Source organism: Cyprinodon tularosa, unplaced genomic scaffold, assembly GCF_016077235.1.
Source record: "Cyprinodon tularosa strain WSP-4 unplaced genomic scaffold, ASM1607723v1 ctg118, whole genome shotgun sequence".
NCBI lineage: Eukaryota > Metazoa > Chordata > Actinopteri > Cyprinodontiformes > Cyprinodontidae > Cyprinodon > Cyprinodon tularosa.
The window spans coordinates 369,678-381,888 of NW_024037981.1; the positions used below are offsets into that span (position 1 = coordinate 369,678).

Sequence of the window (12,211 nt, forward strand, 5' to 3'; positions counted from 1 at the left end):
TTTCTTAGTCCTCTCCTAAGCCTTCCCTGACAGCTGAAGGACAGGTTCCTTCTCCAGCTTCAGTTACAAGCAGTTCTGACCGCAATTCCCAGCTAGCTCCCACAGAGAGCCTTGCTTCTAGTCAGGATGACATCAAAATGAAGATCGAGAAAGAAGAAGAAGAGGAGGAAGAGGATGTAGGTGGTGACGCTGAGGGAAACCGTAAGGGGAAGATGTGCAAGACTCAGTCTGAGGTGAAGCATGAAGACAAACTAAAGGTAAGATTGTCCTCATTTTCACTAAAAATGTTGCACATTATCAATGAAGAATTCCCACCTTAATGCGATCATCCTTTTGCAGACTGAGGATGAGAAGCCACCAAGAGATGCGTGTAAACCTGAGCCCATGGACACAACGGCGTCATCTTCTGGGTCATTGTCAGCAGCGGCAAGTGAAGACAAGAAGCCAGAGGTGAAGAAGGAGCCCAAAGAGGAAGAGGAGGGATCAGGGTCATCAGCCACCAACAGCTCCTCAGCCAGCAGCCAGAGCAAGAAGAAAAGTAAGTGCTGGTTCCTTTTGGGGGGGAGATAGAAAAGATTGAAGAATTTAAACCGGAGCATTTCTAGAGCTGTAATCTGCATAAAGATGACATATAGTTTACAATGGGTACTGAGCTTTGTGGTGCACAGTCTGTTATAAGGTTTCAAAAACATCCTTAAAGGTATAGTGGAGGATTTTCGCAGATTTGTCAAAAGACCCTCCCTCTCCGCTTCTAAAAAAAAATATGCACATGCACAACCCTGTACCCTAGAGGGAAAGCCTGTTAAATGCATGCGAGAGCATTCACAAGCCCATTTCTCCTCGTGCACGCTCTGTTTAAAAGTTGCTGTTTGCATTGCTCGTACAAGCTTACTTTCCAAAAGATGATTTGCAATTTTTTCTTTCACCACTGGTAAGTGAAAATGGCGACGAGCACGTAGGACAGTCTTATGTAAAAATATAACAGAATGGTGACGATTAGGAAGACCACTTATCTTGATGATCCACCTGTAAAAAGAACATCCACCACTATACCTTTAATTTAAGGACTGGGAAATAAGATTATAGAAATCCCACTTTTAAATAGAAAATAGTTATTTAGTGGTTAAAAATAAAGTGAAATACTTTTTTAAATTTTAACATCTCTGATGGGACAGCGATTGGTACCTCTGCAGGTGATACTTTCAGCAACCTTTTTTACAAACCGTAAATGCATAGACCTCTATAACTTTTCATAATGTTGTAGCATTGAAGAGGATGGATGTTTTATTTTTATTGTATGATCTCTTTAGAGTTCTGACGCCTTCGGACACTTCAGTTCACCCTGTTGGTTTTCTGTGGGATTGATGATCATGGAAAAATGTCAATTTTGTGTCTGAACCGTTATGGTGGTTAGCTAGCCATAAGTTTGGACGACTGTCCTCTTATCTGCTTGTGACGCCCTGCATTCAAAGCTTTGAAAGGTTAAGCACTCGCTCTGTATCACAGATCCTCCACTGTACTTAAGTGATAGCAAGCTGCTTATTTATCCTTTGTCACATCCTGATCCAACCTGTTTGTTGCTTAAAGGCTAAACCTTGCTTATCTGGTTTGGAGTTAGCAACAATTATTTCCTAAACTGGGATATCCCAATTTACGTGTTCAGCTATAGGATGGAAAATAAAAGAAAATTTTTCAGATTAGATGCGCCTAAACATGGCAGGATAGCTGGTTCAGTACTTCCTATATCATATGTGTATTATGGGTGCTGTCCTGGAGCATTGCAGAAACCCTCATCTTAACTTAAGTCCTGACTTGTGTAATTTTTTACACTTCTCTCTTCAGTTTTTAAGCCAGAGGAGCTGCGTCAGGCTTTGATGCCGACCTTGGAGGCTTTATACCGCCAGGACCCTGAGTCCCTTCCCTTCCGCCAGCCGGTGGACCCCCCGTTACTGGGAATACCCGTACGTATTCGAACTAGTAACAAAACTAACCTGGTAAGGGACTGCACTGGCTGCCATTTTGCTTCAACTCCATCCAAGCATACCTTTAATTTCTGTTTATTTTATCCATTTTTTTCCCTTGCTATTGTTACTTTAGATTAGAGTTTGTTTTATTTTTGTCTTCTTGCCGCTATTCTTTTCCCCTGCATGCTGAAAGTGAAGATATATTTAGGATTGTGTGTGTATGATTTGCTTTGTTGATCTTGTAAATCAAAGCTCCGGCTCTCGTGAACATTAATTGAACCTTTTTCTGTTAAAGCTTCTGCCATATACATTAATCTAAACAGCCTTTATATAAGGGGGTTGCTGCACACTTTCTTCTAATTATTCAGAATAAAGTGTGACTAATTTGAACCAAAATTTGTAGTTCACGAGCCAGATGCTTTTATTTATCATTTATTTTATTTTTATCCATCTTTTTTTGCCTTTATCATCTTTTTTATTATTTCTTCCATCCTCATAAACCATTGCTAGCTTTCTGAATTAGTTCCTCATCAGTACGGGTTTAACAGTGTTCAGGTAGGAGATGCTGCGATGCCATAAAAACTCAGCCTTCACTTGGTCTACCTCAGAAGTAGTATTCTCTCACACTGGCTGGAAAATGGAGCAAATTAGTAGATCTTTAAGAGTCATCTGAGTTATTATTTTCCATCTTTTCTGTATGGGAAAAAAGAACTTGATTGGTGTTTTTAAGAAGCCGCACCTTTATAACCTCCAACCTGGTTGTCATTTAAAGGTCCTATCATGCTTCTTTAGGCATTGCAAGTTCAACAATGTGCATATATATGTGATGAAAAAAAAAAAAAAAATTACTGATCAGTTCAACCCTTTATAGGGCACACAGTGAAATACTTAAAAAAAATAAAAATTTCAAGCCATTAGTGACCTTACACTGCAAAAATGATCTATAAATCAATAAAAATGTCCTAAATTAAGTGTATTTACCCTTAATTTGAGAAGGTTAATAAGATGATTTGCCAAATTAATGAGATTTTTACTCTTAAAATAAGATAATTACTTAAAATGAGACTAATCAATTGTTTTTTTTTTCTTATTTTAAATGTAAATTATCTTGTGTATTTAAGTGTCTCACTTTCCTCCTCAATTGAAGAAAAAATGCACTTATTTTAAGAAAAAATAACTTGACCGAATATATAAAGAAAAATACCAAAAGTGCCTCTTTAAGAAATTCACGAAAAACACTCAGAGAGAGAAAGAAACACATTTTATTTGGTCCAACATGACCGTAGAGGCATTAATGCTGATAATGGCGCTTCCATTTTTTAGTTTATACACCTATATATAATTGTGAACTAGGATTATTAATTATGTTTTTTTTTTTTTACTTTACTGTATAACTTTTCAATTAGCTTTTCACCTTTTTTTTCTTGGCTTAACTTTTTTTCGACTTAAGTTGAAAAAGTAGGTAATATATCATTCAAGGGCTCATCTAATTGGTCAAATGCCAAAATAAGATGCACAGCCATGTAGCAGGATCTTTGCTGAACGGCTGGATATAGATCTTGTGCTTCTAGACCTCACTGAGGGACAGGGGGACTCCATTTGTAATTTGATGAAAAACTGTAACTTGCCCTATAAAGAGTTAATTGCATCTGCAGTATAATCAGAATTTTGCAAAACTCGGCTCTTAAATCACAGAGGAACTCAATTTTGGTCACATTACATTTATTAGGATTAAAACACTGTCTCGCTCCAGGTCTTTAGTTGGCAGCAAGTATACAGATCCTAGCCTGGGTGCCAGTCCGAACTTAGTCCCGCCCACAAGGTTTGAGTTCGGGGAAGTTCGGTCTGGCTCTGCTCCATAGTAGCGCGAGTATTATCGCCCACTGTCAGGCGATCCAATCAAATTGTCAGGGCGGGCTTTATACGATGATGGACAGATGATCAAGAGTAACGTAATCAACCACGTGACCAAAGCGCGCTTCGGTGACAACAATAATGGCTGCCGCTGGAGAGTTTGGGTGAGTAGATTCTGCTATTAGGTCTGTTCTAGAAGATATCGACAGCAAATTAATTTTAAAAGAGGAACAGAGAAACGCGATCAAGTCTCATCTTCTTATTCTAGGCGTGAAACTGCACGCTTTGATTTTTGTGGACAACAACTATGCCTCGCTTAACATACGTCACGCACTCCGTTGCTCTTATTGGTTGTAGGTCTATCCAATTGAGTGCAGAGGCATTTTTTTTCCTGGTTCGTTCGAAACGCGCCCCATAATCACAGCTCTATGGAGCAGTATCAGACTCATATTCTGACTAGAATTGAGTCGGACTACGTCAGGCTATACAGATCCATGCATTCAGGCAGAAGTAATTGCTACTCTAGAGGCTGCAAAATACATGAGGCAGAAGTTCACTTTCTAACAGCAATGACCTTTAACATGCTGCCAGAGCTACAACGGATCAGTTTGGTAGAGTAAACCAGTTTACATTCTAATAATAATCTATTCCAAGACTTTAAAGTAGCATTTTGAACACTTCATTCTTATTTGTTATATTTATTATACTGTAATACTGTCACCGTATCTTGCGAGTGACACACTAATATTTTGAAAATCTCTAGATCTATTCATTTTATTCTTCTGCATAACAACTGGAGTCTGTCTCTACAGCCCGTTTTGGTAATATGCATCATTTGTTTGTATGTATGAGTGGTTCCATTCAGATATGAGTGTCTTTTAATATCTCTTGTTGCCATGGTGACACTTAGATGGACTCTGCTCTATGAAACTCACACCTAATAGTTTCTTGCTGTTGTTGGAACTTAAAAAGAAGTAGTTATTTTTTCAACGTCCTCCTCTTCGCTTCCCCATCAAACGGTGCAGGGTTTCGAGGAAAAGCGAGGGGGGGGTGGCACTGACAGGAAAAACTGCTTCCAGCCATCGATGCATTTCCTTCACCTCAACACTGTTGGCCTGAATGCTGCCATCTCATTAGCACTCATGCTGCTGGAATTGTAGCTTAAAGCCTAGCTTTCCTGCCTGCTGCTCTGTTTTTCATGGCTTTGCACCCTGGTCAGTTGCTTATCATTGGAAGTTTTGTTTGCTTTTAGGTTTTAGCAGAGAATCCATCCAGCTGTCTAGAAAACTGTTTAAATCTACTGTTAAGGACCAATTGATTGAGATTTATGATGACATGCTCAGCCCCAGCTGCAGCATGATCATGTTAAAATCTTCTTGCATCTTTTGGGAAGATTTTTACCAGCTGTAAACTGGGCAGGCTGGTCCTCTGGCTGATGTAGATGGGTAGATTTGAGGTGTTGGGTGCAAAGCAGAGAGCTGGAGGGCAGAAGTTGTCATGTCTCTCTGTTTGCACATGAACCTTCTTCTTTGCAGCGCTCAACAACATTGTCCCCCTGCACCCTCTTCTCTCCCTACTCTGGTCCTGTCGGTTGCCTGCAATGCCGCCTTCTGTGTCAACAATGCCGATGATGCTGGTCGCCTTCCTGCTGCCAACTTTCGTCGATGTTTGACGATCCTTTTGCTTAACCACTCAACCTGACCTAACATGGACAACCATCCCAATCCAGGACTACTTCGACATCGTCAAGAACCCCATGGATCTGTCGACCATTAAGCGGAAGTTGGACACAGGGCAGTACGAGGAGCCATGGCAGTACATCGAAGACGTCTGGCTGATGTTCAACAACGCCTGGCTGTACAATCGAAAGACGTCTCGAGTCTACAAGTACTGCTCCAAACTGGCCGAGGTGTTTGAGTCGGAGATCGATCCTGTTATGCAGGGCTTGGGCTACTGCTGTGGGAGGAAGGTAAATCACAACTGTTGTTTTTTTATCGTTTGTGTGGGTCTTAAAAACTCAACGTTTGACTGCTAGTTTACAAAGGATTGTGTTGAAAATCAGTCATTCATCTAAGATCAAGTTATTGTTGCCAAGTTAGTCTTATGCTGCAAAAAATAATTAACTCATCAAGGATATTAGCTATGCTAATGCTACCTAAATTTAGCTTGCAAGCAGAGTACCTATATACAGGCTTTTAGCTAAGAATATATCACAAGGTGTACACCTTGGTTATCACATCTTTAGGCTTTGTGTGTTGTTGAATGTTGAAATTTATACTCTGAAATGCTATTTCTTGCATTTTTAAGGTGGAATGTAGCTAACTTTTTGTCTTAGTTACAACACTTTTGTCCTGAGGGAAGCATGTGTGCTTGAGTAGAGGGGGAAATTTCATAAGGAAGGTATCAGATCATCTTTAGGTACAATATTATGTTTCAAAGGTTAATTAAAAAAAATCAGAAAGTGTAACTTAAACTTACCACTAAAGGTGAATCTTGATAACATTTAAAACAAGCTGACCAAACTGAAAAACTGTCTACAAATAGGCCAGGACTTATTTTTTTCTGTTTATCTATTCTGTTAAGAATAGGGATGCACGATATAATCGGCCCCCTATCGGTATCTGCCTTAAAACTGAATATCGGACATCAGCCACCCTACCAATATTTAACCCGATATTTGATCAGCTTCTGAGTTTCTAAAGTTTAAAAAAAAAAATACTACTTCTTCTTCTTCCTCAAAAACTTCTTTTTTACAGACTTAAAAACTTCTAAAGACGAGGGAAAATATATTGATACATTAAAATATCCCAATATCTTCATATGCTGATATATTGCCATTTAAAAACACCATATCAATATCTTTTATTAATGAAATATTGCTATATGTCATCGTTATGCTACCAAATCCCCCGAAAATCCACGAAATTTTGCCATATTTTTATATGTTGATATATTGACGCGGTATCAATATGTTTTACTAACAAAATCTCACAAGAATTTGCTAAATATCACGAGAGTTTGTAACAGAACGATGAAATTTCACGAGATTTTGAAAGTAAAATAGATCGATACAGCGTTTTTAAAAATCAATTTGATATCAGCATATGAAAATATATTTGAGTATATTATTTTTCAAAGTGTCAGAAATGGATAACAAAACTGATATTTTCAATGACTACTTATTTTTGTCCAGCTTTAACATCGGTAACGATATCGGTTATCGGCTACATGAGTTTTAAAATATCGGCATATCGGATATCGGCCAAAATCCCAATATCGTGCATCCCTAGTTAAAGCTGCAGTCTGTAACATTGAGGAGAGAGCAGAATTCGACTGAAAATTTGAAGAAAAACAGGTTTCACGCCACTCCCCCACCCTCTCTGCTTCACTCATGCCCCACCTCCAAGCTCCACCCCTCTCACAGCATCTGCACGGCTACCGCATGCGACCAGAAGGGGGGGGCGGGATTCAGCGTGTGTGAGCTGTGATTGACACTCCATCAGACGCTCCTCTGGCTGTGATTGGTTGTTTTGACTCGTCCCGAATTATTCTTTCCAGATTGAAATACAGGCAGTAGGCGGGACCAATTGAAGCAGTTTTTTTCACAGGTTACATGTCACATGTACTGCTGTCTGGGCATAGGGACAGTTTTAGCCAATATGACAAAAAACTGATTTTTAAAAACTTACAGACTTCAGCTTTAAGAATACAGCTGACACTGAAACTAATCTGAAACTTGATTCAGTCATGTTTTCATGCATCTTAGTACATTTTGTAAATGTAATCCGATGTTTTACACAATCAGGTGTGTTGCGCCGAAGGGCAGTTATACCAGTTGCAAATGTCCAAAGGGGAAAATAAGCACACTGTCATCCACAATAACATCCATTTAATAGTCTTTTGGAAATAAAGTCTTGAAGAACCATTAAAAAATAGCAACATCTGTTTGATATTTGTTACGGATTTAGCACAGATCGCTCCCACCTCCCCATTTGTCATTTACGTTAGCTGTTCCAAATAAAAGAAAAAAAAAATAATTATATAGTTATCAGGTTTCAATGAGTTTTCATAAACTTTTCAAAGTTTTGCTTACCTGCTTGCATACAGCGCCGCAAGCTTATTCCCGTGAATGAAATTGTCCGCAGGGACAGATATTCCACCATATTACTGGGGAAAATTAGGGCATGCCAAAGCCGTACATCCCCAATACAGGGCGTACAATTTCTAATATTTTTAGTAAACGTCCGTACCCATTGCTAGCTGAAAGCCTGCTTATATAAATGAAATAAACCCAAAATGGAATGATTTGCTGGTTGAAGACATTAGTTATTGAGAGATAATGCCTCTCTTAGAACGATTTGACTTATTTGTAACGTGTGTAAATTTATCACTATGTTTTGGCTCTTAATGTTTTGAGTTCAGCCTCAATCCTCTTCAGGCTTGAAGCTACCAAATTTTTAAGTGTTAAAAATAGCTTTGATTTAGTAGATTTAAGCATCAAACTAGGACTCTTTTATTCAAAGTCCTGAATTTAATTGAATCTGACTGAGACATCCATGTTTACCTAATATAGTGTAGCTCCAATAGTTATTAGTTAAAAAACAAAATACATGTTTAAATAAAATATAGAGGTTTTTAAGGGGGGATGTTTTTCTTAATGAAGAGTTAATGAAAGATGGTTTGTCTCTTCCCTGTTGCAGTACGAGTTTTCTCCCCAAACCCTTTGCTGCTATGGAAAACAATTATGCACCATCCAACGCGATGCTTCATATTTTAGTTACCAGAACAGGTAAGAGCCTTCAGCATAAAACTACCTTTAGTGTGTTTTGCTTTTGTAAAGATAAACACGAAGCTGCTGGGATCATCTAGTCTGTCATGTTTTTGTTGTTTTTTTTTGTTGTTCTTTTTTATATTAGATATGCCTCTGCAGCATAGCATCAGTCAATGAAATCACAGAAGAGATTAATTTTTGGCTTCAAATGTTAACCGTGGCGCCATCACCATCTTCATAGTTCACTGTTTTTAATTTTCATGAAGTCATTCATAAAGTGGGCTCCTTTCTTCTCCAGCAGTGCTTTGTTCACAGCACCGTTGTTGCTGCATAAAATTGTAAAAACTTCATGCTTTCTGTCGGGAGCAGGGTTGGTTTGTTTTCTCCACCGGAGGAAAAGCTCCCACTTTATGAATGGGCAGAAAGGATGATGGATCCCTGTTGCTCTATCTCTTCCTCATTCACCTTCTCATATATGGAGCCTTGTATCCTCACTGCCCTGCTGCCCCACGACTCCTAGTGCTCTCTCATGTTGCTGTAATGTTTTTGTTGTTGTTGTTGTTTACCACTGGATGTCTGATGCTAATCTTTGCTTTGCCTTGGCTCTCTGTCCTCTGTTGGTTGTTTTCTACCTCTTATTCGCCCCTGCCCCTCTGTCTCTCCATCTTTGTCCCTGTCCAATCTGTAACAACTTATTACACATCTCTTTTTTATTATTTATTTTTATCTTCTCCCCCCCCATCTATCTCCTTGCCCTTCTCCTTCCTATTTTCTTAACGCTTGTGATGTCTGCATTGGCCTGCTTTGGTGTGACCAATCATCCACTCCAAAAATAATGCACAATCTCAAAACACAACCGCCCACACAAAAACCGCGCATCACGATTGGCCGCTACCTCCTGGCGACGGCCCACCCTGGCCTCCCTGCCTCCACCTGTGTGTGCGCGCTTCCCTGGCCTGCCCTGCCCCGCCCTGCCCTGATTGGTGGCTGCTTCTTCGCTCCCTCTCTATGATTGGCTGTGCTGATGACGAACGGTGTAGTTCACCAAAATATGGGCTTCTTGCTGACAGGTACCACTTCTGTGAGAAGTGTTTCAACGAAATCCAAGGCGACAGTGTATCTCTGGGGGACGACCCCTCCCAGCCTCAGACGTGAGTACCGACACACTCCTAACACAACATCATTCAGCAGCTGATCCAACTAAAGCTGAGTTTGTGCTTATATAAGCTAAAATAGACAAAAACGTCTTACCAGGTAGAGGCGAATGCACAACTGAATCCCTACTTAAAGCATCCCAGTCCATCTTCTTATTTTAATAGATCAGTTTTTATAGTAAATAAACACACCAGTCTTTCACTAGATGTGAGGAAAAGGCTTGTCCAGTTGGGATAGTTAACCATTCAGTAGCCTTTCTGCTTATTATCAGCAGCTGTTAATGTATTAAGGTCAGAGACAAGAACGTCACAATTTGGCATCATATGAAGGGGTGTGGCCTGGATTACAGCCTTAAAAACACAAATATTACTGTAAAAATAAAACTTTAAATTTGGATATGTGACTTCACTATTCACAGTGACTAGTGCCACAAAAATGTCTTGTCAAAATCCTCATATTCTCTTTTATCAAATAAGATGTTGTTTGCTAGTATGAAAGAGGGGATGCATGTTTGTCAATGTAAAGTCAGTGGTAGACCAACTGTCTAATATCAAGGTATGCAAAATGTTTAGGAAGATGGATGCCAAGACTGTTTAGAGAGATGTTAGCATAGCCTAATGTCTCCTCTCTCCAAAAAAGCTGCTGCACTCTTCTGATAAGCTGGTTTAAAGGAGGTTCCTATTTTATTTTTTTCCATTTATGTTAAAGACTGATTTGGCTGTTTGGGAAAAACTTTGGTTTGCGAAAAAACAGTTGGTCATTGTGTGGAGGATAAGTAGCATCAGCTCTATTAAAAAAGACACAAGTGTTTTTAAAATGGTTAGTTAGCTACAGATGGTCCGCTGTTCAGCTGTAGAATGCAGGCTAGCACCGGTACAGATATCCTTACTGAGTAACCAGCCGATAGCTGCCTGCAAACAGGAGCTCTTTACAATAAACTTTGGCTAAATTTGGTTAATGCTGAGTCTAGTTCTGTATCAGTGAATGAACAGTAAAAATATTAAAACATTTAAACATAAAGGTATTATCGATGCTTTAGGGGTTCTATTTCATCCCTACTGACCGCCAGAGGGCGGTGCTGAAAGCACTGAATGTTCCCTTCGGGCATGCGCAGTTCGAGTAATTATACCAACAGAGTCACACCTGTGACACCGGATGACCACTCAGAAGCTATATAGCCTGGTGTCATCCTTTGCTCTGCTCCTTTTTTCTTCTCGCAAGCGGTTCGCTAACTTCCCCGTTGTCTGAAGCCCCTGTCTCTTGACCGGAGTTGCGGTTATTCTCCGCCCTCCCAGGGCTGCAACGGGTCGATTCTGAAGATTACGGAAGGTAAGTGAGTTGTTTGCTGGTGATGGTAGCGTCCGCGCCACCTCTCCCGGCTCACGACTTTAGCTTTTTACCTACAGCTTCGTGCTGTTTTGTTCCGAACTGGTGACGGCAGCGTTTTCGCCCCTACTCCCAGTGTGAATAACTTCACTGCCGAAGTTATATACGGCTAACGTAGTTAGCTTCTTTAGTTTGTTGGTGTTATACCTGGTGACGGCAGCGGTTTTCGCCCCCTCTCCCAGTATGTTCCCTACTTTTGCATCCTTTTTTTCACCGGTCTGCGCTGCTATAATTACTGACGGCCGCGGTTTTCGCCCCCTCTCCCAACCAAGTGTGGTCTACTTCGTTGCCGAAGTTGGAGACGGCTAACGTTGTTAGCCTTTTTTGGTTTGTTTGCAGCCTTCTTCATCGGTCTGCTTAATTATAAATGGTGACGGCAGCGTTTTCGCCCCCTCTCCCAATATCAACCTTTTTTTGCAGCCTTTTCGTTGGTCTGCTCTCTTAATTGGTGACGGCAGCGTTTATCGCTCCTACTCCCTACTTAAGTTGCCATACAGCTAACGTTGTTAGCTTTTTTTGTTTATTGCTTTTATACCTGGTGACGGTAGCGGTTCTCGCCCCCTCTCCCGGTATCGGCCGCCTTGTGTCCGCAGCCTCTCTTGTTTTATCCGCTATAATTGGTGACGGCAGCGTTGTTCGCTCCTACTTCCAACTTAAGTTTCCATACAGCTAACGTTGTTAGCTTTTTTGGTTTATTGGTTTTATACCTGGTGACGGTAGCGGTTCTCGCCCCCTCTCCCAGTATCGGCTGCCTTGTGCTCGCAGCCTCTTTCGTTTCTCTGCTGTAATTGGTGACGGCTGCGTTTGCGCCCCCTCTCCCGATTTTCGATAACTTTCTGTTCTTTAAGCCTTGTCGGCCTTCGACATGGATGGCTCTCACAGCTGCATAGATTGTGGGGCTGCCCTGCAGGCAGAGGATGGCCACGACCTGTGCCCTACCTGCCTTGGACATGAGCACCTTTTGGAGGCGCTGTCTGAGAACCCCTGTATGAACTGCAGCTTTATGCCCCATGCAGTGAGGGTGGCCCGGTTGGCCCAGTTGTGCCCCCAGGAGGGCTCGGACCTTCCGCCCTCTGGGCAG

At 40.8% G+C, this 12,211-nt stretch overlaps 1 protein-coding gene across 5 annotated transcripts in view; it reads left to right on the forward strand.

Annotated features, from left to right (window-relative positions):
* The window catches only part of ep300b (E1A binding protein p300 b), a 47,086-nt gene that overhangs the window by 15,741 nt on the left and 19,134 nt on the right, over positions 1–12,211 (forward strand). For 2 of the 5 annotated variants that reach the window (XM_038309357.1, XM_038309365.1), the window contains exons 15-20: positions 9–257; positions 340–538; positions 1,843–1,994; positions 5,548–5,787; positions 8,519–8,607; positions 9,630–9,740. In XM_038309357.1, coding sequence (XP_038165285.1) covers positions 9–257; positions 340–538; positions 1,843–1,994; positions 5,548–5,787; positions 8,519–8,607; positions 9,630–9,740 — 1,040 coding nt within the window. The remainder of the gene's footprint in view (positions 1–8; positions 258–339; positions 539–1,842; positions 1,995–5,547; positions 5,788–8,518; positions 8,608–9,629; positions 9,741–12,211) is intronic. The other 3 variants (XM_038309374.1, XM_038309382.1, XM_038309390.1) reach the window with 3 other exon arrangements.